This window comes from Falco punctatus (genome assembly GCF_963210335.1).
Source record: "Falco punctatus genome assembly, chromosome: 5".
NCBI lineage: Eukaryota > Metazoa > Chordata > Aves > Falconiformes > Falconidae > Falco > Falco punctatus.
In genome coordinates this window covers 61913988-61941137 of record NC_137584.1, presented here as the reverse complement: position 1 = coordinate 61941137, position 27150 = coordinate 61913988, and the positions used below count along the sequence as shown (strand labels likewise).

Below are 27150 nucleotides of genomic sequence, written 5' to 3'. Positions count from 1 at the left end.
ATCCGGCTCTCATACCTTTAGATATAATGTGGTTTGGAAGCACATACTTGATTTAAAATACAAAGCATTTCTATTGAAATAAATGGTGAGGTTAAGCTAACCATCAATGATAGAAAAGATTCCACAGGTTTTTGCATTTCCCTCCTTTTTGCTTTTTACATTATTCATGGTTTCCACATTTCTTTTCCATTTTCCAGTGCATGCATACATGTACAATGAATTACTGTATAGTGTTTTGCTGTATGTGTATTTTAAGATCTTAAAAAATAGATACGCTACTGTACCCTGCTACATTTTCTGAGCTGTCTGTAACACTTCTGGGAATTCATCTTGCCCTTCTGTAAAAGAGATTTACTGTTCCCACCAGGACCTCTAAGGAAAAGAGTGATCCCATTTTTAAAGCAGGTTCTTCACATAGAATAAAGCCCTAAGGAATTGCAGAGCCAATAAAAGAATCTCCTACTTCCCTGCTGCAATGCCAGGCAGTGATTTTTTTATTTGGTGTCACTTTCAAAGCAAAATTATGCTGCAACAGTGTATTATAATAAAATAATTGAGTTTGTCAAATTTGTTTTGTAAGTGCAATTTTCCCCCAGTCCCCTCATTTGTTTTTCTCTCCTGTAGGCAGAAATTGCAGTACAACAATATTAGAACATAAACTGTTGTTTGGTGGATATTGAGAAAACTCACATGACAGCTTTGCTTCTGCACTCTGGTTATGGTATACAAACTGGTATCAAAGATTCAATAAAGGGACAACAGCCATTAAAGATTCATTGGTATGCATAAGTAGGGATGCCTTGGTGCCACCTTTTGGGGAGTTACACCAACTCCTCTGTCGCTGAAGAAGACACAGGCCGAGGCAGGCAGGAGCATCCTGTCATGCATTGCAGCCTCGCTAGCTGAGTTCCCCTCCGGTTCCCGTTGTGCATGGCTGGACATTTTATCTGCTGTCCAGTTTTCTAACTCTCTCTAGTGCTGTTCAATAGCTGTGAGGTTTCACATTAGAGATGGTTAATGTGAATGGATTCTAATAAAGTGAAGTGATTAAGACTTACATGTATGTCCATCAGCTGTTGCTGAAAGTGTTTTCTGTTTCTGGATTAAAAAATGTTATACTTGCCAACTGGAAAGTTATGTGGGCCTTAGCAATAGGGTGATCTGGCAGTAAAAAAAGAAGAGATGTGCATGCTGGTTGAATGCCATAGGGGAAGAGGAGACCTGGAGCTTCCCAGGGCATGTGGGATGTTGATGAAACAGGGATTTTGGAAAAGCCAGAGCAGCAGGCCTGGCTGTGAGTCCCAGAGCCACATCCACCCACTGGGAGCTGGGCCACAGCTCAGACAGGCTTTTGGTACAGCAAAGGTGACTCAGAGAAGACCCAAAAGAAATCTTTCCCTTTAATATTTTCCAGTCTTTGATGAATTTGCTCTGTTCAGTTTAATTTTTGCCTAGACTCAACAAATGCAGAAATTCATAGTCTAAATGTGGGAGGTACTAGTAAAATTCTGTGGGAGCTTGCAATACCCTTCAAAGGAAAAAAAAAAGGGGGGGAGGTTTTTTCTTAATTTGTTACCGTACCTGTATGCTGGAAGGGAGAAGCCATAGAAGAAAAGATGATAACTTACTTGGGGACTATCTGTAAGTAGATACCTAGACAGCAGGAAATAAATGGTGGGGAAGTCTTTGGTCTGGCAAGGGTGGGCAGGGTCCAAGAGCAAGTGAATCAAGGTAAATGCAAACTAGAGCTTGGACAAATCTTTCCAACAGTGAAAACAATCAGATACTGGTACAGTTTATGGTGGATGCAGATTACTATCACTGAAAATTTAAAAGTCAAGGCTGGATTATTTTTTTCCCATCAAAATTAAAACCTTTATGTTTGTAATACTGAATTTTTATACAGTATTATCTGCTTGGTACAGATATATCTATTCAGCTTTTGCTGAAACCTTTGTATTTCTTTTTAGGAACCTTGTATACTTCAGAAATGAGTCACTTTTTCTAATTACTTGTAATTAATACTTCTGGTAAATGAATGGCATGTCTGATTAGTTTTTGTTTCTTTGCTTGCTGCTTTTTCCAGAAATGTTTAGGAGAGATCTAATGCATTCATTAGCAAGAAGTTAACATTCATTTAATGTAATTACCATACTTTTTCCTAAGTGGAAAGATTCCCTTTTCAGACCAGAAAGCTGTGCTTTGATGAGCGGATCACAACATGGGAAAACTGACTTTGGTGAGGCGAGAGAAGGATGCTGAGAATTGCCTGAGGAGGGGGACACTGGAGCTTAGTTAGCATCAGGGAGAAAATGGAGGGTAACACTATATGCAAATACTTCCTTCTTTTAAATATTAAAATGTCAAAGGTGTATTCATCCGGTAAAATAATTACCTTTCACCAAAAGCAAAAGGAAAATTCATGGGTTTGCTCACTGAAATATTGCTGAGTTTCACAAAAAGAGCTGTTGTTGCTCCCCAAAAGGAGAGGGCTTTATGGCTGCGTAGGATTCACATTATGCAGGGAGCCTTTTAGATTCATTTGCTAATTCTCACAAGTTGCCAACTGGCAATTTCCTCAAAAATCTTTTCACTTTTTCTAAGGTGGTCTAAAGCATCCATTTGAAAAGCTAAGCAAAGTCAGAAAGCTGAGGCACTATTCAAATCACACTTAAAAAGTCCATCTGGGTTATAGACTTTGTACACACGGGTCAGTTTCAGTCACTGCTGCTGCTAATTCGTCCAGGACATGGTTAATCAATTGTCCTTTCCACTATGCCTGGTAAGTCACTTCATGTTAGCTTTTAGAGATAGACCCAATGTCAAGAGGATAAGAAAGGCAGGAATGCACGGCTTGTCTTTCGAAAACATGGGTCATGGCCCCTTTCACAATGATGCTCGTGAAGTGGAGGATAAAGTTCCTGAACTGAAAAAGGGGTTGGAGCAGATAACCCAACAGGACAGGAATATGCCCATTCAGGCTTTGTCCTCCCCTAGTGCTGGAGATTTTTACTGGAAGTGATGAGGCACAGATGACTAAGCTGAGTCCCCATTTCATCACAGCCATCTTAATACCCTTTCATAATATTTGTTGTCTTCATTTTCAACACCTTTCCCAGCATAAACAAAGATTTAACGTTTGTTAAAGTTGCCCTGTCAGCATATCTCTTTTTGTTGTCTTTGTTCAGCTCAGGGCTGACCGAGGAAGTATGCTTCTTAGAAATGGTGGACAAAATATAGCAGGAGGTAATGGCTGAGGAAGGCCTGTCAACCCAGGCTGCTGTGACAAATTCTTTGTATGCATATGTAGCCTTTCAAAAAGCTGAGAGTGTTAAGAGGGGAAATTTGCTTCCCGGGACTGCTGAAATTAGGAATAGAACTAATTCTAATTTCATTCTAAATGATTGCATTATAAGACTTGCATGGATGCCCTTTTGCTCATTTCCTTGCTATTTTTTTTCACCATTTACTGCTAGCCTTGTATACCCTTGTAGCAGGCACAGTTCTCAAAAAGAAGGAAAGTGGGAATAAAGAAGCTCTTTTCTTTTCTCTTTCCATCAGCTAAACTTCCCATAGAAGCTGAACAACATCCTCTTTATCAAGATTATGGGTTTCCAGATCTTGGCATACTATTTCTTTCCTTTAGTGCATGCCAGCAAGCTGAACTAAGAGCTATAAAAGTAGAGAATAAGACATGTATCGGGGCGTGCTTACTCCCGTACATCAAGAGCATTTATGAGTAAGGCAAGTGGGATGTAAGTTGCATTTTGATCTATGAACAAAGCATACCTGTGTTTCAAAAGATGACACATCTGTAGCATTCTGCCTTGCACTTGAAGAAATGGATATTAATCGTAGAAATCTGCCTGGAAGAAAACAGCTGTCAGTGTTTTGAGCCACTTTAGAACAAATACGGAGCCGAGCTCTCCATCTTACCCGTAGCACAGCCCTGACTTGAATTGATTGGGGGATGTAGTGCTTAGACCTTGCTGTTGTGGAAATACGGACTGATAGGCCTTTGCATTATTTGTGCTAAATACATACTGCTGAATCATGAGGAGGCTTTTATGGAAAAAGCCACTAAGAAATGAAGCACTTCATGCTAACAGCCTGAGTGATTTTTAACTCCCATTGACTGATGTAAGAGGGTATGGCAAGCAGTGTCCCGTGACATCAGGCACTGTGTTGGGTTCTAGCACACTGAATGACTCAAACTTTAACGTGAAAAGCAGCGGTAGGACAAGTTGTGACTTGCAGGTTTGGGCTGGACATTAGGGTGCACTTCTTCACCAGGAAGTGTGTATATATATATATACTGTAGTATAGGAACAGCTTATCCAGAGAAGGTATGAGTTGTCTACCCACAGAGGTTTTTAGGTCTAGGATGAGCAAAGCCAAGGCGGATCTGATCTGCTGATAGATAGTCCTGTTGTGAGCAGGAGGCTGGACTAGACGATCCCTTTGAATCAACATTTCTATGATTCTGTGGCTTAGTAAAAATATATGAACTATGCAGTCATTTTCAATACACACTCTTTTTCAAAGATCAAAGTATAAGCCATTATTTTTCAGGAAAAGTAAACCAGAATCAACACATATTTTTGTTTGATAAAGTGCCAGCCTTTATAATAGTGAAAATAAGGTTTATTTCCTTGGATCACTGAACAACAGTACAACTGATATTTCAGTGAAGTAATCGGGAGAATTATTTTAATTTGAATCCAGCTGTTGTTACAATGAAATTCAAAAGGCAATGTGGGCCATAATAAGGAGCTAAAAACCTGTGGTTCAATAGTCAGTATTGATTTCTCTCTTACTGATTTCAAGGAAACTAAGATTTCATTCTATGGCATGAAGAGCCTCACAAGGACTTTCCAGCAAGTAATTTCCTTTTAAGTCCTTCTCTGATAGCTCAAACGGTATTTTTAAATTAATTATGCTGGTTCTTTGTGCAAAGATGATTTTTAAAATTTGTAATAGATGTAAAGAAGTATAGACTTTTTGCATGTTCAGGTGCAAAACCTCTGGTTTGCCAAAAGAAAACGAGTCTTTTATTACCAGGACAGATCAATTAGAATTATGTAACTCTAATAAGCTTTCTCATGGTTATAAAATTCTTTACGTGCTTGGGGGATTATTAAAAAAGTATTATTCTTCTCTATCTTGAAAATTGTCAGAGCCATAGAAGCCCAATCCCCACTGATCACCATAGCAAGGTATTCATTTGTATGAAAACTGTGTTTTAGAAAACAATATTTAATCCATACAGTGAAAGATCAGGACAGATGGATAACAGTGAAACTCAATTTGATTTGAACTACAGCGAGTTTTCTAGGGATGGAAAATTTCCTGGTATTTAGTGGAGATGAGAAATGCCACTGGTCTTGGCATTACTTGCATTTGAATGGATTTCTCTGGTTGAGTGCAAATATTCTTTAGATATTTCTTTGGTCCTCTTTGGTATCTCTTTTTAGTTTATCTGAAAAGTATTTCATAGTGTTTCTTAAAAGAACTCCCACAATATTCTACCTTCCAGTCAGTTGTGCTTACACGACTACATTAAATAATCAACAAAAAAACTTGAAGTGTATAATAATGAAAGAAAAGGAGACCAGATGGGAATTTATGTGCAGCAAAAGCTGAGGACTGTAGAAGGCATGTGAGAGTAGGAGAGGCAAAAAGCAGGAGGAGAACTGATTTTGCTTTGCTTGGGGGTTTGGTGGTGGTGGTGTCCTGCAGAGACAGGAGGGAGTTGCTTGTTCATTTTGCTTCAAGAGAGACATTGTAAAAGTAGAAGTATTCTGAAAAAAAAAACAGGTGGTGTATTGTATGGCAATGATGAAATACTTTGTTACAGCAGTAATTAAGGAAGATATAAACCTGAACCTGGATACTTGTAAATGAACAAGCTAATGCAATCTGCATCCGGAGGAGCTCTCTGTGTTGCTAATGCTGGTTTGCAGTGGGGGCATTCCAGAGAAGAGGAATGAACTAGTGTTGTACTGGTTTATTAAAGACTAAACAGGTGATCCAAATATTCATTCTTCTGTCACCTTGCCATTGATCAGAAATTGCAGCAGATCTGGAATCTGATTAATCAAATGTTAAGGAAAGATCAAAATAATTAGCTCTAATCAATGTGGGTTTATGGTTGAGTACCTTTTATCAAAATAGCTTTGTGTCTTTTTTGAGGCAGTTGCTAGTTTAGGGACAGTCTTGAAGTTGCATATTTCAACTCTTCTCAGACTTTTCAACTTTTTGATTAAGAAAGTAGAATGATCAAAAATCAACATCGTACACACGTAAATGGTTTTAAAACTGGCTTAATGGAAGTTTCTTGTGTTTCTTGAACAAGCAGGATGGTGAATGTCATGCTGTTTTACATTATTATCAGTGGACGTGGAAGAAATGAGAAAATCATTCCACATAACATTTGCAGATGATGCAAAGTTAACGGGGGTGATAACAATTAACAGAAAAGTTGCTGTAAAGAGTGGTCTGCCCTGATTGCTGTGGACAAGATGCAAGACAGCATTAAGAGTTTGTATGAGGCCAGGTAAGAGGTTATATGTAGGAATAAATACTGTGGGCCATGCTGACAGGATCGTTGGCTCTATCCTAGGAAGCACTAACAGAGAGAGCTGAGACATCACGTGTGGAATTAACAGGGTATGACCTCCTACTATGATTGTGTGGTGCAAAAGTGATGATGAGATTTTTTGATATGTGAAGAAGGGAATATTGAAGAGGGAGACTACATTAGCACACATTTTGGTTGTGGTGACTGGTATTGGGACAGTGTCCCATTTTGTTGTTCAAGATTGAAGAATTAACTAGAGAAGCATAAGGGGAGAGCCACAAAAGCACTAAGAGGAAAAATGCTTTATAGTGAAAGCCTGAAGAAACTTGGCCTGTTTAATTAAACAAAAATATGACTAGAGGGTGAGTTGGTAGAGTTTTGTATATGTTAAGCAAAAATTAGTAATAGAACATCAGGAAGCAGTGGTAGACTGAAAGCTGATGCTAGACAAATTCCTCCTAGGAATAATAGACACTGATTTTTAATAGCTAGGCAATTAATCTCTGGACCAATTTGTCAAGTCTTTCCATTGCTGGACATTTTTAGGACAATATTGGATGCCTTTATAAAATATGTACTCGATTCAAACAGGAATTAATTCCAAGAGGTATCATGGCCTGCATTATGCCGGAGGTCAAACTAAATGGTCATGTGGATCCCTGCTGACATTTTAGCTTATTATATCTATGGTCTTTTGTTGGAACTTACACACAGCTCAAACTAGTCAAATGCAAAAAAAAAAAAAAAAAAGAAAAAAAAAAAGAAAAAAAGGTTAGAATCAGTACCTGCAGTAATTGTATTCATTTTAGTTTTCTTTTTATACATGTTAGCTGTAACTCTAACAGACAGCTTCACAGGAAAACTCTTTGTTTGCAAAAAAGTGATCTGTGGTAGCTTCCTGACAAGAGGCAGTTCAGCCAGGATGCCAGGTCACACCGAGCACAATTGGTTACACAGTCAGCCAGCTGCTGGTTCCTCATAAAGCTCTTCAGAGAAACTGATTTTCCTTCAGTGTATTTTGAGCTATATTTCCAATTTTTTAGCTAAACTTGAAGGTTATAGCTAGATTTTTTCCTTTTTCTTGTTTTAACTTCTTTTCGTATAATAGATGGCTGACAAAAAATGTAACATGACCTGGTGGTAGAAAGTTGAAAGTACAAAAATTCACACTTGAAATAAGGTTCAAGTAAGCATTTCTTCAAACACCTTAATTAGGAATTTGACAGGTTCCCATGCTCTGAAGTCAAACAAAACTGGATGTCTTTCTGAAAGAGGCTTTTGTGCAAGAAGTGCTGATTTCAATCATGGAGTTGCTCTGTGGAGTGTTTTGGTGTTATACCCAGGATTAGATTGCATGAACGGATTGTTTCCATTTTAATTTTAATATCATAGCATGAAAAGTATCAAGCTGTGTATTTTTCTAAATATCATGTATTGCTCAGATTAGCTATTTGATATGGAGCAGTCTGAATGATAGAATTGGGGTCAAAAGAATTTTGTTGGAAAAAATGAAGGACTTCAAACAGGCAAATACTGGACTTGTCAAGGAAGTGACAGATAGGAATTATGAGAAACTAATTTACAAATAATTCTGAGGCTGCATTCTGTCTTGTCTACATCTACTCTGTGATGGTTTACTCTTCTCAAAAGTGATTTAGGATTAAATATTGCATTGAACATTGAAAGTTCTGAGATAGTGGAGGAGGGGAGCGGCAGAGTTTGAGAGGACTCACTAAGCTGATAGCCAGTGAAAACCTACTGAGATATGAAAATATGGAAACATTACTTTACTAGATGTGGAGTTAGCTGATGTGTAAAGAAGTTGCTGCTCTGGGAGTTTCTTCTCAAATTGTGAACCCTGTGTACTTCAGGTATGAAATTACACCTGATGTTTTTTTGGTTGATAATGAAACAAAAAAGTGCTGTGGCAATCTATGTTACCATTTTCTGCAGGGAATTCTCAATTACAAGAGAAATGTTTGGCTGCTGCAGCTTTCAAGCTTGACTCAGATTTCACTTTAAAGAATCTGGTTTTCTCTGTGTCCTTTTTCTCTGTGTCCTTTTTCATTTGATCGAAGTAAGAAATAGAGACATAGCATCTCACCTCTAGTGAGGTTGGATGTGCCATCACTGAATTTTGCCAATGTAAATTTCTCCTATGAGTTACATTCTGACCTCAGAACCTGTATATTTGTAAGAAAATGTTATCTATGAAACCACGTGTGTGTAGATCATAACTGTATGTTATGTCATACATATATAACTGTCATAATTGTATCATAGAGTAGAATCGTAGAATAGTTTAGGTTGGAAGGGACCTTTAAAGGTCATCTAGTTCAACCCCCCTGAAACGAGCAGGGTAATCTTCAACTAGATCAGGTTGCTCAGAGCCCTGTCTAATGTGACCTTAACTATTTCCAGTGATGGGGCATCTACCACCTCTCTGGGAAACCTGTTCCAGTGTTTCACCACCTTCATCATAAAAAAATTTCTTCCTTATGTCTAGTCCAAATCTACCCTCTTTTAGTTTAAAACCATTACCTCTTGTCCTAGTGCAACAGGTCAGTTGTCTACGGAACAAGTTCACCAAGGTACAGGTTTGCTTTTAAAGCACACATCCTAAATCACATTCAATTCCTGTCCTGAAACACCAGGAGGAAAATGGAAGAGATGAAAAAAATGGACAAAAAGGAGGCTTGAACTGAATGGGCTTCCATTTTAAATGCTCGATGAGTTTTGAGTTTCTTCAGAACTGTTTCTTTGGTCAGAAGCAGGGGAAAATGGGATTGTGAGACTCAGCCTAAGCTGTGTCAACAAAACCTTAGAAGAGGGAAAGCACAAAGCTTCAGGAAACTGAATATCTATATAAGCAGACAATGAAAGCATTTTTATTACAAAGACCCAAAAGCCATCATACAACACAAGGTTCACTGAAAATGGAGCCAAGGAAAGTTTAAGGCTTTGGCTTTTCCAAGAAAATTGTCAAAAATAAACCACAGTTACAAAGAGACAATGTAATATGCTTTTCTTTGCAGGGCAAGAAGGTCTTTTCCATAAGGAGTTAGGAGGAGTGGAACCACCAATACCACTGGGCATCTTCCAATGGGTTTCCTTGTGGAAACACTGGTTTTGTTCTGCCTCTCAGTTCATATTCTGCTTCCTGCACAGGGGAAGGCTTTCTGGTAGGTGGTGGTCTAATATATGAGAGAGTCCTTTCTCCAAGATTTTATAACCAGACAGACACAGCAGTAGTTACTGGAGAGTAAATTGAGGCAGGGAGAGCTGAAGATATCCTTGGTGGGTCTGTGGTAGAACTGGGAATAGACCTTGGTTAAAAAAAACCCTGCAGGTAAAGACCTCTGCCTTCTTTTCCTTATGCCCACTGCACGGCTAAGACCTTTGAACTAAGTATCATAATTTTCATCCCACAAGCCAGGATGGACTACTGGAGCGCTTCCTCTGTCTGGCTTTGCAAAAATAATCAGGCACAGTAGAAAACCTATCAGATGCTTGTCAGAGGATCAGAAGATGCAGGGTAGCATTTTTTTTCAGCTGCTTGACACTACTATGACACAAGCTCAGCAGGCAATGTGGCCCGCAGCATGGTTGCTGCTACACCTTTCAACTTCCCGGTGTTGGGCACAGGCAGAGGGAGGGCAGAAGTGTTTCAGAGTGAGACATCTTTGCTCCTGTGGTTGTGTGAGAGTTGCTAGTGTTCCCTCACATCCATCCACAACAAGACCTCCTCCACCTGTGGTGGGTTGACTTTGGCTGGCTGCCAGGTGTCCACCAAGCAGCTCTCTCACTCCCTCCTTTCAGCAGGACAGGTGGAGAAAGTAAGATGAAAAATTCATGGGTCAAGATAAAGGTAATTTATCCCAGCCAGCCCCAGTGTGACCTCCAAGAACCTTGCAGACAGGTTGTTCTAGTCTTAGAAATTTCTTCCTTCTCACAGCAGTGCCAATTCCCTGCCATTCTCATTTCCAGACACTACTTCTGAAATATATCAGTGCACCATCCCAATGGAGCAGTCCAGCAGTGCCCTAAACATTCATTAGAATAACTCAAAGATTAAGTAAGCAATTTAGCAAAAATTAAACAAGCAATTACTTTGATGTTTCTCATTGATTTGATCTCTCCCTGTGCTCAGTCAGCAGCCCCTCTGCAGCCCAAACCATCCCATCTCCGTGTCTGGGCATGAGTTGTTTTGAGCAGGTTGTGCAGACAAATTTATAGGCTTATTATTGTGTACATTTCATGATCTTCATTTGCTCAGAATGTTGTACGTACAGAGCTGTGAAAACATTGACCTTTGTGCAAGGTTTGTGTTGAAATGAGCATTAGTGTTATTATTTCTTCCTTCTCAAAGTCTTGTTTGAGGAAATAAATTAAGTTTAGGCTCCCATAAATAGTTTGTTCTACAGTGTAAATTGGATTTTTAATTCTGATCTCTCACTATGAAAAAACATTGTCCATTCTGCCACTAGTGCTCTTTCCTGAACTGAAATACTCTTCTTGAAGGAGTGGTTTCTGAAGCCACAGCTCTTGAACTGTTTTAAACTAGAAGAGGATAAATTGATGATATAATGAGTCTTCCTAATCTCCAATTTCCATAGTTTGATGAATTTCAGTATAGCACATTTCATTAATATTACGTAAGAAAATGATTTGCAGGCAAATTAAGTGGTTGACACAGGTACTAAATAATCAAAGCATATAAATTAAATTCAAGAACACAATTAATTACAAGATTAATCTCTCTTATCTGGTCCCATGATATCTTTCAAGTATACCTGGATATACATAATCGTATTAGTTGAGCATGAAAATATTTATTTGTACACCTTAATGTGATACTGATGATAATCTGTTCCTCACATGGTTGTACAGTACACACAGGTGAAGTGTGATACTTCCCGACAGCATAAACTAAAAATCAGCAAAAAATAGTATCTGGTTCTCAGATTGCTTTCATATTTGAAGGGCCATATACTACCTACATTGTAATGCATAGTAAGATGCATGCACTAAGGAAGCTGTAGCAGCAATGTGGCATGATTTGATGGCCACTGATACCAAAACTTTCTCATTGACTGCCTCTGTTTTCTTCAGATAATTTATCCTGTGAAGGCCTCTGATGTCTGTCCAGGCATTTGGCCTAGTAATCAGACTTAAGGAGCAATAAGAAAGTTGTCACAATGAAAAAATAATCCTTATTAATTTCATGTGAAGCTGAATATTTGAAGGGCTGTTTTCATGCCAAATTTGGTTTTTGTGGGTAAAGATGCTTTTGCAGCTGCAAACAGTCTTCTGCGATGTCTTTTCCATCTGTCTTTCTGAGAAAATAAATCTTTGTAAAGAACAGAATGTGAAAAAGCAAAATGACGTCCTGTTGGGTAAATCGTATTCATTGTATTTCACAAGTCTCAACAACTTTTCAGTCTTGTTCTGGATTTCCCTGCTCCTGATTGAGCAGGCCACCAGGATGTCTTGACCCACAGCCAAATTTCCCTGTAGGGAAGTGAGGGGTGAGCATAGTGGCCTTAGGAAGGCACTCTCCCAAGTCACAGGGAGCCCCGTCTTGGCCTTGGGTCACCGGCGGTGGGAGCTTCCAGAGGAGCTGGACCTGCTTAACTCACATACAAACATGGATCTTGTGTGTTCAAACTCCGCTTCGTAAACAAAAGCATTTGACTTAGAGAGTAATTTAATTACAATCGAGTTAAATTTTAGTTTAATCCATAACTAAACCAAGGAAGGAAATCAGAAGCTAATTTCTTTTTTTACATCTATGAAGTATTTAGGTGCTTTGCAACCCATATAGTCCTTGTCAGGTAATACCTCCCACACATAAATTAACCAGTGCATGTTGCTCAAAAGCCATGTGTAAGGTACCTACAATCATGTCACAGTATGGCCTGCATGCATATAAACCCTTAACCCAGCGTGTGTACTGTATATGATGGGTATGTCAGTGGATTCACTTGGGTGGCTTGCAAGAACATTTCTGCCTTTTCTCTGTTTCTTTTAGTTCTTACTAGGAAAAAAAAAATCAATTGAAAATGAAATGTGTATTGTTACAGTGAAATCCCATTTAATGGCTAACTTCAGTTCCAAAAGGCAAGGAAACGGAGAGCTAAGGCTGGGATTTCATCCTTCAGTTATAATGACAGCCTTAGATGCCTTTCAGAGGGGTGATTTCTAGAGAGCAAATGCTACTGAATAACACAGAAATTCTTCCTCTTCTTTTTAATGCTAACAGTGGGTTTATGCATTTTTTTTTCTAACAGTATCTGTGTAAAGCTTTAGAACAGAGCATCTCGAATGGCATGCGTGTACAGAAAATTTAGTTCCTGATTTTTCTTCACACTTTTAATTTCAACTGTCAGACTGACCCCCTGCTCCCTTTGCTCCAAGCACAGAGCTAGGCTGTTCTGGGAGGGGATATAAAACACACTTGCCAGCTGAAGGTTGTGACCATGCTTGTAATGGCTGGGAGGTGAAAGATCTCTGCTGAAGAAAAGCAGTTGGCCTGTGAGGAAGCCTCCCTGCACCACAGTGGGCTTTTTATTCCAGTTTTGAGAAACCATGATTTTGGAGAGATGCCTGGACTGGAATGGCATCTCCTTCGTGGCTGTTTTCACAGGAGACGAGCTTCTTCAGAGGACAGTTTCAGCTTGTGCAGGCTGCTCTCTGATCTGTGCACATCAGGGTGAACCAATGTCAGTGCCACCAGTGAAGCACTACACACAGAGCAACCCTGGGGGGTAATAGAGGAGTGCCGTTTTCCAGTGTTTGGATGAGGAGGCTGACGCATCTGAAGGATAAAGGGGAGAACAGAGCTATGCCTCCTCTGTACCTGCTGCTGTCGGGAAGTGGTGTGGCGCTGATCAACTTCCCAGCATAAACTGGGGTAGCCTCACCTCATGAGGCTGATCTCATTTACTGAAGCTGGACTTCCATACTGATCCATGTTTTCCTGGTTCAGGAGTGCGTGTCAGCCTGCCATCTCCATGTGTATGAGAAGAAGACAGCATATCAGCTGCACACACTGAGACCCTCAGCGGCCTGGTTACAGCCCGCTTGTCACCTTTGCGTGACTCCATAGTTCAGTGCTGGGAAGACAAAATTGTACCCAAATCCCACTAAGAAAATAAGTCGTACATGATTAAGTTTTCTTTTCTTTTCTTGCATATCCAAAATATAGATACTAATATTGTGGAGACATTGCAGGAAAGCAGCCTGGGAGGGAGGGAGCTTAGGCAGATCAATGCTTTGTCAAAATGTCAGAGACTGTTCCCTGCAAGAGGAGCTTATAGCTCCCTTTTCTTCACAGGTTTCATTTTACTTGGAAGTCATCATTCTTGTCCTTTAGGTCATCGGTGGCTTTGTTTGTACATTTGGCACCACAGCAGTATCCTCTAGGCCAGGAGTTTTTCTGTCCTGACCCTCTAAAAATCTGCGGCTGACCCCTTCCCAGATAACTGCCAATTTTTTCTTTCTTTCTTTTTTTTTTTTTTTTTATTTCAAACACCTTGCAATTTTAAACTCTATTAAGACCAGCAAAAATGAGATCAGTGCCCTTATGTTTTTTCAGCTTAGCCTGTTCCATCATTGTGTGTCAGGTCTGCAGTATATTTACAGTGTTTACAGAGGCAGTCATGCTGTTCCACGGAACAGAAAGGAAGAGAGGAAGGGAGAGATTTATCTTGGAGCCAGTAAGCCAGAATCATCACACTTATACCTGAAGAAGAACTTTTGTTAAAGATAGCTGGACTTTCCATTTAGCAGGAGGTGAATTCTTTCCAGTTGTAATTTCTGTTCAAAATACCTTTTTTTTTCTTTTTAATTTATGTGGAATAGAAATTCAAATGCAGGTGCAGAAGTTTGGACCTCCTGTGTAGATTTGGTGGGGTAATGGCTATCACTGCAGTGTAGTCAGCAAACAGCAAAAGCAAAGAGAAGTACCTGCACTCCACATCCCTTTGAGGAAGCTGGCTTTGCAGCGGCCCCTTTCACCAAGTGCTTTCTTTCCTGCAGACCTGTGGTGTTGCAGAAATAAGAAAGGCAGAGAGGAGCTGTGAAAGTACCTATGGGTTATCACTGCATCAGTTCTGGCCACCCAACTTGAAATGCCTTAGAGGGACCTTGGTTTTAGAAAGGACCAGTAGCAGACATAAGAGAAAACTCAACACCTTTCAAGTCATGCAAGCAGGGCACTCAAAACTGGTCCAGTTGGGCCAGGAATAGTGTAGCCTACTGAAATCCCTCATTGCTGCAGCCCTGGGGTAGTTACCTACCTAAACCAGAAATTCATTCTCCAGCTGTGACTCTGCAGTTCCTCTGGAGCTCGAGCAGAACCTTCTCTTCCAGAAGGTGGTACCCAGCTCTGTGAAACAGTTGATCCCCTAAATTGTTTGTGTAAGTGGCTTCAGTGCTCTCATTCCATGGACTCACACTTATATATTCTACCTCCTGTGGTGTCTTAACCACCAGATTAGTGATAGATCTGATGCGGATGTTTTCTGTTCCTCCTTAATGAAGTTGTTCCATCATAAAACTAGGTATGCAGGGTTCAGAGGCAAGAAGAGGGTAGAGAAAGACAGTCACTTGAAAAGGGAAAATCCTGGCCTCTATGCATTAATGAACTGTTGGGGGAAAAAAAAATGCGTAAAATTTTAATGTCCTTGCATTTGTCATAATATCAATGAACAAGCAAATCTGAGCATTACTCCTGCTTCAGGGGCTGCTGAATGATGCAGCAGCAATACTAACCCACACGTGGGAAACAATGAGAGGTCAGGGCCCTGAAGAGTTGGAAGTCAGAATGAGCCACAGGCACATGAGCATCTCTCCTTTGAAGTAACTGGAGATTTGGGAAAGTGCGCAGCAGATTAATGCCATCCTCAGTGAAATGCTAATGTGGGTATCCTTTGTCTTTCTGTACCAGGGCTGCAATTAAGAGGCCAATATTCAAGGGCCAATTTAAGGACGTTTTTTTGTAAGGTTCCTTTGATGTGTTTTAAGCATGTAGACAATAGCTGGAACTTACTGTAAAGAAGATTCAAATTTATGGGAACTATACATGCCTACCTGGGGAGAAAACGCAGCCCTCTGAAGCAGTGATTTTCCAATTCTTCCATGTTTCAATGTCATTGAAAACATCATTAATAATGTCCAGAAAGGTTTAAAAAAAAAAAAAAAGTTGTGTTCTGAAGCTTTATATATAGTTTTAGCCAAGCAGAAGATTTTGCAAAATCTAGGCATATCAATTTTATTTTTAAATTAAACTTTTATATTAGATATTAATTACCATCCAGAATGAAGTCATTGTTATGTAATGTCTGCATTTTGCAGATGTGCTGATATATATTAAAAAAAATATCTACATCGTGTAATAATTGAATTAGTAGTTTTAGTTCTCCGAAAGATAGCCATAATCTTCATAGATGTACCTTTGAACTTTCAATATTCATACCTGTCACATTTTAACCTCTAATTTTATTGGAGAAACAAATGAACTATAATTGCTTTAGGTGCATAATTGTGGATGCACGGCCAGTACTCAGAAGTGCATATGCTTAGAGTTACGCATTTTACAGGGACAGAAATACAGGAACAACTTTAGCAATTTTCAGGAGCATCAGGAAAAATCTGAAGTCATCCATCATACTGACTCACATACCATTTTCTAGAAACTACCTAATTTTCCAAGCCCATACTTCTTGTTTCTGACAACACTGAATTAAGTTACAGTAGCATCTATTACTTGAGGATTCTTGAGTCATTTAAACTTGTTTTCCATCAGAGCGTTCCGTCAAGATTGGCTTATCAGTGGCAAGGGTATAGCAGGAGCTATAATGTTTTTCACCTCCTTTTTTATCAACTGTCTCTCAATAGCTGTAAGACTTAGTCCATAAACCACCATCAGTTTAAACTATATTAGCACTGTACAATAATGGCAAGAGAGCAATAAGAAGTGATGTTGTACTTCTTAGCGCACCAGTGAGCTATTTTTCTTGATGCTGGGAATCATCCAGGTCTATTACTGTAGGCTCTCAGCTCCTCTGAGAAAACTGGGAGCTAATGATGATCTTAACAGAACTGAAACTTTTAAAACTGTTTCTCATATCTCTATCACTGTATTTATAACGTCCTGAACCTCAGGCTGCTAAAAACCACTGCAAGTGAGATGAGCTAATAAAATGTGACAGAGAACAGCTCAGACTGGTGTATTTGAAACAGAGTAAGAACAAATACCTGTCTTATAAAAAGACATCTATTTGTGTGCTTTATTCCTGAATTGCAAAACTAATGGCGATCAGCAGCCAATGGCTGCCTAGCTTTCATTGGCTAAAATGTAGTATTTTCAGCAGCTGTCATATTTCCTATGGAATTCCAGCCTGAGAAATTACAGCTCACTCTTAATCCATACTTCAGGACCTTTTTCTGTTTCTAAGACTGGAAATCTCACTTATTGAATTAATTTTTGGGAAATTATAGAAGAAAAGTTACTTGTTTAAAAGTACCATACTCCTCAATTAGTGTTTGTAACTACTTTTGTAAGCTCTCATGTGGAAAGTTAATTCTGTCATTTATTATTCTAATCTACATCAGATCTTTAGATCTAGGAGTCTTAATTTCTCTGGTCGTACTTGGGTAGAAAGTGACAATTTATAAAAAGTTATGGGCTGCAGCTAGCTTAAATCGGTTTATTTGGCCAAAATAACCTGAAATACAATTCCATTATTGGAAGTTCATCTAGAATTGTATTTTTGATTCCATCAGAAAGATTGGAATATTTTCAATCTATCCAGTGCTCCGTAGACAAGGAAGTTGCCAAGAATTGTAAATGGAGAGACCTTCATTCTTAAAGAGAAAAAGCCTGGGTGCTCCAAGTCCTGTGATTTGTAGCTGAAAAAGCAATAGGAAATTTCTGATTGGAAAGCAGATGGCTGTTTCAAAACTTAGGCATGTTTTTAGATAAACTTGCGCGTTTTTTCTTTGTTGACTTACTGGTAGGATGAAGCTAACTATTGCATCAACACACACCCTGTGCCTGCAGTTTGCCCATAATGATTTACCACCGGACTCTGTCAAGTTAATAGCATGGAAATTTTGTGACCACACTTTCCTTTGCTATTTTTTGATGTATTTCTTATTTAAAAATACAAGAGAAGTGCCGCCTTTGCACTTAACAGGTAGTGCAGCAGATTATGTCAGTAGCATCTTGCTAAATAGTAAGTGCAGGGGTAAGTTTTATCTGTGTAAGAATAGTCTTTTAAAAAAATCCAGTTCCTTTGTTATTAAAGAATTGTAAAAGACATATTTGTGAGCATGTGTGTGTGTGTGAAATTGGGTTAAAGCTTATTATAAATTAAACCCATTATCAAGAATTTCTGCAACTGGCAATATACAAGAGTTGGGAATTTTTTTAGGTAAGATGTCATCTTAAGAAGCTGCTCCAGAGACTCCCGAGACTTGGTGAATATAATTCTGCTTTTTTTTTCATCTGAAGCCAGCAATCTGTGCTGGTCCCTCAAACTGTCACTTAAAAGCAGCAGAACCTGAGTCAGCCACAGCTTTGAGGCAGATGTACCTAGACCTTGAATTCTAGTGAGCTCCCCAGAAGGCTTTTAAATTCAAGCCCAGTCATATTTGAATAGAAATTAGAACGTTAACACTTTAAATAGAAAAACTCAAAGCAACGAGGAAAGCCAAAAGGTGAAGGATAAGAAACGTGTGCAGCTCTCCCGTTGCCCAGCGTGGCCTTCCAGTCAAGGTGGTGACTGCTGGGATCCTCCAGCTCTCGGGAAGTACCAGCCATGTGGCCAGGTCTGTCTGTCCCTTGCCTTTCCTCAGGGCTGTCCCTGGGATGCTGGGTGAGCTGCAACCCTTGGCTTTGTGCGGTGGCTCTCCTCTGCCTGCCTGGGCCTTGCTATCCCCACTATCCCCACAGCTTTCTCCCTGTGTCCACCAAAGGGAAAAACAACCCCACTTCCCTCATTGGGGCCCCATCCAAGTCGGTGACTTGTTACAGAAACATCATAGATGATGGGGAACACATAGATACAGCTGATACTTTCCTCTGTATTGCATGGTATCTATAAAGTTTGGTCTAGAGCCAGAGTGTGAGTGAATAAGGAGGCGGTGGGGAGCTGGGGAGGTGGCAAGAGAGGGTGATGAGAGCAAGAAGGTGCAGAGGTCCCCTCCGCTCCCCAGATTAAGGCATAAAGTCTTTTAACTGCAGTGAGAAGGAATTAATTTTGTACTTCTGGCCCTCCTGGAAGGGCTCAAAGGCTTGATTTTAGGAGGGTGTGTGGGTGTGTGTGGGTGTTCTTTTTCAGCTTACTTGGGACACAGAACAGAAACCAGATGAGGAACTCATGAGTAGTGTTTTACTCCCCTACTGGCTTTTTTTCACAAATTAGGCCCTAGGGTGTCAAGGCCTGGAGCTTTTCAGACCAGTCTGAAGGTTTGAAATGCATGAAGTCCATAGTACCATCCTAAAGACATTAAAGTGTTCACATTTGGAAAATAAAGAGCTATCAAGATACTGCAGAGAACCTGCACTTCTTTTGAGCATCACTGGGAGGTTGAGGTACCCTGCAACTCACCAGGTAGAAACTTCACGCTTTGTGCCGATACCCAGTACAAAGCCTATACATCATTTAAATGTGACTGAAGATTTCAAAATAATGACTCAGTGGGAATTAAGTGATGGATAGGGTTGGTGTTGCATGGGTTTCACTCTCTGATTTGAAGGTTAATATTAAGAGTTATTCATATTTTAATGCAGTATATGGGTTTAGCTGGGATTCAGGCTTTGGTATTTCACTGTTCAGCAATGGCTTGATGCCTATATTCTGAAAATATTTTTTGTTGTTTTGTTCTGCCCTATTAGAAATATATAAAATATCCTTTGTTTAGACCTTCAAGACCATCACATTTTCTTGAGACATCACCTAGAATGATCATGGAGAATGTACACTATGGGAGCATTTGGCTAATAGAATAAATGTGGCACATGTGCCAATGGTGTTATTATCAGTATATATGTAGGGGAACTTGGTTTCCCTTTAGTGCTATGAACAGTTTATTATAGAATATTGTGACTACTTCTGTAAACTGCTCTAAATTTCATGCATTAATTGAACCTACTTGCCGCAATCCTTAACCCTATTGAGAGGAGCAGAGGACAGAAGGCTTGTGTGTGCCAACTTGTAGAATTTCTTTCCCGTGTAACAAGCATGTCAGAATAATGAGAAAATAAGAAAAGATAAGTTTCCATGCAAAATTAGTGTAGAATCTTATTCTCCAGATGCAATTGATTTCAGAGCAGTGCAGGACTAATAGGAAGCTTCATATGCTTAAGACCTATCATAAAATCTGCAGCTTTAGCTTTCAATGAGAGGTCAGTTGATTGCCCTGAAAAGAAGTTTTACCAAAACTTGTTAATTTATTCTTTCACAAGCTGCCTATGTGTGTGTTAAGTGTGAACAGCAAAATGTGGAAGTAATGTCCATGTCCTCATTAAGCAGCTATTCAAATGCAGGGTACTGTGGAAATTTAGGAACTTGGCCACAGTGGAAGCAGCCACGTTGGGGCGGTGGTGGGAGATAGAGTTTGAGTTTTTGACATGTATGCCGTTCCTGTGGGAATGTGTGTCAACATTGCTATCGGTAGGTGTATATAATAAGATTCCACATCCACCTTTAAACATTTAAATGAATTGGACTGGATTCTTATAGGGGCATAATTTCAGCTCAGTTTGAATCAAAGTAAAGTTTATAAGACTTTGTTTTACTTTTTCTTGAGCTTTTACAGAAACACGCTAAAACGCACTGAAGTGAAGAAGCTTGGCAAAACCACAGTGTAGTGACAGACATCATCAACTTTGCTATGGCATAGCAGTAATCAGTCTCTAAATGCAGTGTATATGTTTTTTTCTCTTTTTAAATACATGCTTGGAACATTTGGAGCAGTAACTTTGTATAGCAGTCATTACCATCATGGAGAAAGCGTGGTCCTGCCTGCAGGCCCCCTTTTAACAGTACTATGCAGCAGCCTTTGCAGATGTGTTCCTCTAGTAAAATCTCAGCTCAGGAAACAGACTGCTAATCTCTCATCTGCTGGAGCCTTTGGCACGCTGAAGGATTAACACACCTCATGCTGAAGATTAAAAGTAGCAGTAGCCTCTGTTCTTTACCCTCTGAGGTACCCTCTAACTGATGCAGTGGGGACCCATCGGTGGAAAGAGACCAAATAAACTACAAGAGAGAGGAGGGAAAGCAATTAAATTAAAATAAAATTGTCATGGAGAGTGCTTTAGAACAGGATTTAGTGTCAGAGTAAAACAGGCCCAAATGTTTAAATCACTTGGCCTGCTCTCTGTATGGCGCTGTTTCTCCAGCATACAGCAGCTGTGACTGTGTGGCCCCTTCTGAATGTTGCCCTGCATTTATTTTGTGTTGTGAATGGTGTTTTAATGTTCTGGGGAGGACGTGGATATGAGCTAATAGTCAAAGCTAAATGTTTTAACTTTATGAAAAATATTAACAGATGAACATGAGAATAGCTGTTTACTACTTTGTATCACACTAGTGCGTATGTGCAAGCAACAAGCGCTAGCTTCAGACTTCTGTCTGAAGTGACACTCAAGTGTCACTCAAGTGACAGAAATTTCTGTATGCCTGGAGGAGCAAGTAAAAATGATGCTCAGCAGCTACCAGCCCAGGCATTTAAACAGAATTAAATGGCTCCCAATGCGAAGATAATGCTTTGTCTTCTGGCTCCTCTTTTAAAGAGGTGATAAAGAATTATTGTTTGATTTCTGTTAGGTTATCGTGAAAAACCCATGATAGATGCCTAGCAGTGTGACACCTGGAGATTCAGGACTGATTCTGACCTACTTCTTACTACAAAATACCCATCTGACTCAATAGGAAATGCTGGACAGATTAACTGGCAAGTGTAGCAACAGTGAAATGAATTTGATTGGTTCCAATGCAGGATTTTAATTCAAGCAAAAACATTACTAAAGCTGGCCCTAAATTGATGGTTTAAGGAGAAGAATGTCTTCTATTTGCTCTGTATTAGTGAATGACTATTGTTAAGATGAGAGGAAACAGCCTCAAGTTGTGCCAGGGAAGGCTGAGATTGGATATCAGGGAAAACTTCACCAAAAGGGAAGCCAAGCATTGGAACAGGCTGCTCAGGGATATGGTTGAGTCACAGTCCCTGGAGGTATTTAAAAGATGTGTAGATGTGGCACTTAGGGACATGGTTTAGTGGTAGACTGGGCAGTGCTAGATTAATGGTTGGACTCAATGATCTTAAACGTCTTTTCCAACCTAAATGATTCTGTGATTCCATTTGTTCATGAGATTAAAGTTTAGAGACAAGCTGCAAATCTTCCCCTATTCTTACTTAGCTTGAGAAGATGCTGTTGATCTTAGGGAGGAAAAATGGGATTTCTGAAGAACTGCTTTATTTTGATTTAAATAGAATACAAGTAGAGAAAAAGAATAGCTCTCAACTAAAGAGAAATTGGACCCCGAAAATCAGAAACCTTCACTTTTATAAAGCTTTTTATACTGAGACTCTTTTTGGTGCTGTTTGAAGGCCCTGAAACTATATGCTTTTCTTCAAGGTATGAATGAATGTTGCTTCCTCAGTGAATGAATGTACTGCTGAAGCCAGCATGGTAGACCAAAGGCTTAGGGAAGAAACCATTCTTTGTGCTAGTCTGAGTAGTGGAGGGTATGAAAACCAACATGGAAGGTCTTGCAGATAAGATCCATGTTTCGTATTTCAACAGTATTACAGTATTTAGGAAATATACTGAGTGCCAGAGATGACAGCAACGAGTCACTTTTTGCTCTGTCTAAAGAATGAAGTAGGTCTTCCACAGCCACTGAAAGCTTCTTTTCAATGTTTGTTTGCTGCTGCTTCTTAAAAAAGAATATGTATATGATTATTCTTATCCAGGTATTAAAGGCTCAGGAGCTAAGACTCTTTTATTATTAGAAAATTGTTGGCAGGAAAAATGAAATACAGATAATGCTATCAGGCGTTTTCTCTACAATTCAGGCATCTTACATTAGTTACTAGGGTTATCCAAACATTATATTATTCTTTGTTGCTTCTGATGTTGTCATTAATTCAAACAAATAATGTAAGATTTTTTTCTACTTTTCTGCTTGGAGAGAGATGAGTTGTTATCTTCCATTCATGCAAGGCAAAAATCAGCATTTTGTTGATCTTGTGCTTTTGTTTCTTTCATACATTCATTTCACCTGTTTTCCATGGTGGTTAGTGTTTGTTGCAACCTACGCTTATGAGATAAGGGAAGCATACCAAGTCTTCTGTGCTGCTATTTGTCATTCAAGTCTGTAATGGACACATTTTTAGGTATGGTAGGAGAGCTTAATGTGGGCATCAACAGTCTTAGGAATAGCTATACTGTGTAAAATGGATCATCTTTGCTTGAAGTCTGTACTTCATGGATGTTTGAATTAGTTCTGCTTAACCATCTAACTTATGCTACTCTTTGCACTGATGAGATAAGAATAAGAGATGTATCTTTCTATGTCATACATTATCTATGAAATGTTTAACTAAGTTCTGACTGGAAGAGGAACACAACAGCTTGATTTCAGAATGAGTTTTCTTACATAGTTAAAAATGCCAAATGTGTGCAAAAATCAGAGACGAGCAGTACTTATTCAGTATCACTTACACAGTCAGTGTTTTGAAAGCCAGTGATGGCTGTACTACTTACACTGGTCTTCCTCAAAGTAGTTTTCTGCATTTTTTTCATTGAGTTGATGCCCCAAAGACAATTTTTACTTAAAGGCTGTTTCAAGCTACAAAGATAATACTCTGATCCACATCCAGCCTTTATCTATAGACTTGGAGGTGTTCAGGTTCACAGTCCAGATTCTTGTCCATGTCTACTTTTGCTGAACTCCTAATTACCCTTCTTTAATGACTTAAGTAATACAATATTGAATGGAATTTGTGATGCATTTTGTAATTGACAAAAGACATAGAAAGCTGTTCTAAATTACTTCTTAGGAAGAAGACCATAAAATCTGAATTACCTTGAGTTACCTTCTTGTTTGTATGTTCATGAAATGTAAAATACAGAAGCTGAGGACAGGAGATTGTATATGTGTGTGTCTATATATATGTATGTGTGTCTCTCTCTATATATATATGTCAGGCTGTAGATGGCTGCTTGAATTCTTCAGGAAAACTGCTGCTTGTAGATGTGGTTGAATGCCTTGCCAAAGAATTAATTATGAAAAAAGTACATCTGTTTTATAATTGCAAAATGGCAATGACAGAATCAAAATGTACTCCAGAGAGGGCTATAGTTATCGGATACAGCCTTGAGATATTACCTAGGGTTTTTCATTTTTTGTTGATTGGATTTTTAGTACAGACATCGGTACTGCCTGGTTAGGCTTGGTGACATACCTGAATATAGAAAGCTGAGATAAAAAAGTTATGTCTTTTATAAGACCTCATCAAACTTTCCACCAGTCTAAAAAAAATGTAATGATTAGTGATGTCCAACAGCTAACTGCCATATGGAGCAAGGAATATTTTAATGGGAAAATCCTTTAATGATTGAGGATATATTTAGCTTTCTGTAAATCTAAGCAGGATCCAAGAGGCTTCTTTCCAGAACAGATGTAGTCCTACAATGGACATAATACAACATTTGCTCATGGGCATAGCTGAGGTACAGAGAACACCTAATAAAAACCTGCACCTCCTTAAAGCAAGCAACACATTTAGCGATAGATATTTGCAAACATTTAATTTACAAATGAAATAAAATTACAAAAACTGCATTAGGCAAAAGGACAGCCTGCATGAAACTTCATTACACAAGAAGGACCTAGGAAACACTATCCAGCTAAATGAAGAACTGTAAACAAATTTACAAGATTAATATGTGGATTTAAATTGCAGTCACTGTTCAGATTTCCCGCTTTAGGTCAGCAGTATAGCAGGTAATGGCAGGAACTGAGGATCCATGGATTTGGCAGTGTTCACATCATAGTCTCAGACGTCATCTCTGTTGAGTGTGTTTGTTTCCCATGGTTACGTTTCACAGTAGAGTGAGTAATGCGAAAGTGGAGGCAGCAGTTGTGGAGTCTTAGTTGCTACTTATCCAGCAGTCTGCCGTCAAAACACGGGGTTTAGCACAATAAAGTTTGTACTCTTACTATTTGTGTCAGGCTGTTTGTCAGCGATGTATGTTAGCTGAATATAACTACCCAGACTGCTGTGGTTTCAGTGTCTGTTTGGTTGAATCATGCCACAGCTGACACCCAGACACATTAGTGGGAGGATTGTTTATGAGAAAAAGGGAAACAAATTTGCCATTTGATTTTACCCGGAAAGTTGTTATGGGAGCACAGATGCTTATGGCTGCTGAATATGCCCAGCCGAGGTCAGGGAAATCTGTCAGGGAAAGCAAAGCAGCCTTGAAGCAATTTTTTTTAACCATCTGGCAGAGGAGAGCACACATGAAATACTGTTGCAGCTGAGCAGAGTGCTGCCCTCCTTTGTCTACTCCCTTAGGATTGACTAATCCCCTTTCCTCGTACCAGCCTCTGATGAGACATTGCAGAGTGTGCTCCTCTCCCACCTTCCCCTCTCCTTCGTGGGTTCCCCCAGGGACCTACTACTCCTCTTTTCTGGTACTTGGTGACAGCTGCAGCCAGCAAGGCTTGAACTATCTGTCTGTACCCTTTGGATGTCCTTTTGCTGTCCCTTGCAGTCATTGTGCTTGCTCCTCTTCCAGGTCAACACTTTTGCATTGCATGCTTCTGCATGGGAAGGTGTAACTGGGGAGCAGGCCTAGTCAGCGTGAAAATACTGACACATGGAGAACCTGGGAAACCTCTTAAGGACAATTAAAAATACACATATTCCTGCACTGTGAGGATAAGAGATAATAATTGGAAAAGGGCAATTGTTTGGACTGAATTGTGCAGCGCAGTTAGACAATAAATTCAGTGAGAAGAGTAAAAGAGATATAGTTGGAAGTGGACAGGGCTAGTGGTTTATATATATTCAGATATAGTGGTTTCTTGAAGAAAGATGAGAAAGCTATAGGAAGACAGAGGACATGCACAAAAGGAGCAACTGTCAGAGACCTGTGAGGAGAGAGAATGGGGAACATTGTAATAGGGGAATGCAGAGGAGACTGGAGATTAAAGTCAAGAAAAACAGATTAAAACAAGAAGCCAAACCAGAAAATAGATTTTTAAGAACCAGAAGAAGACAGGAAAGGAAAAAGGGGAACCTCCCACTCCTGCTGAGCAGAAGAGGAAGTAAACAGTGACAAAGATGGAAGAAAAAGTTCATATATTTGCACAGTAGATGGGAAGAATAGTTTGTACAGTGAAACGGAAATTAAGTGAGAGGAAGTAAGTTATACAGTAAATTAATGTTGATGGTGAAACACAATAAAATTTTTTCTCTGCTTTTTCTCTGTGGCTACTAAGTCCTTGAAGAGCTGTGATTCCCACTGTCTGAATGATACTACTAGGTCTTTCTGTTAGGGAAGATGCTCAAAGGAAGCAGTGCTGTATTTTGGTTGATTTAAACTATCATTTATCCTTTGTGAAATGTGAAATTAAATGATAGAGATGTACCATCTGCTGTTGTTTAATATCTGAATAAAAGCTAGTGTGTTTGGGCAATGTTTAAGCCTGTGGTAAAAGCAGAAATAATGGAAACGTTATGTCGGCTACACCCAGCAGATCCCTCATTAACTGAAGCATCGCGTTTCTTCCCATGTCTTAGTCTTCTCACTGTCGAACATGATTCCTGGAGGAGGATGAGCATTTCCTCCTTGACAAGGAGGCTGAGTGTTTTATATCTGTTTTTCTCATTCATTTTAGGGATCTCTTGCTGTCTGTGGCGCTCGGCCAGGTACTCTCCCTCCTTATCTGTGGCATCGGTCTCACAAGCAAGTATTTGTCAGAAGATTTCCATGCCAACACACCTGTTTTTCAGAGCTTCCTCAATTATATCCTTCTATTCTTGGTCTACACAACAACACTAGCTGTCAGACAAGGTAAGTGCCTCTCTGAAAGTGTTTGATAGAAAACAGTGAGGATAAAGGCTTTTGCAGAACAAGCAGCTATGTGATTTAGATACATATGCCATTAACATTTGTTACATATTTATATTACTAGTAATACATATTGGATGAACTGAAAGAACCCCAACAAATCTTCATTAGCAAAGTATGAATCAGTATATGTTGGGGATAGTGGTGCTGCCTAAAAGCAGTACTTTTCACTTCCTAACTGTTCTTACAGGAATGCTCCTCTTACACCTGCCTCTCTGGCACCGTAACCAGAAACTCAGGGTTCATTTTGGATTTGGCTGCATGCCTTCCTGGGAAATACTACTATGCTTTACATCTTGGATAGGCTAAGGAGAGCTCAGCTGCAAGCAAAGAAGAGCTTGCTAGTTTGAGTTACTGATCACAGCAATTCAATAGTTCACCTATTAGAAAAAAATGGCAGCCAATTTTT

The 27150-nt window shown here is 39.4% G+C and overlaps 1 protein-coding gene across 2 annotated transcripts in view; it reads left to right on the top strand.

Moving 5' to 3' along the window:
* The window catches only part of SLC35F1 (solute carrier family 35 member F1), a 257831-nt gene that overhangs the window by 120711 nt on the left and 109970 nt on the right, over positions 1-27150 (top strand). For both annotated transcript variants that reach the window (XM_080389531.1, XM_080389532.1), the window contains exon 2: positions 26509-26684. In XM_080389531.1, the coding sequence (XP_080245657.1) occupies positions 26509-26684 (176 nt within the window). The remainder of the gene's footprint in view (positions 1-26508; positions 26685-27150) is intronic.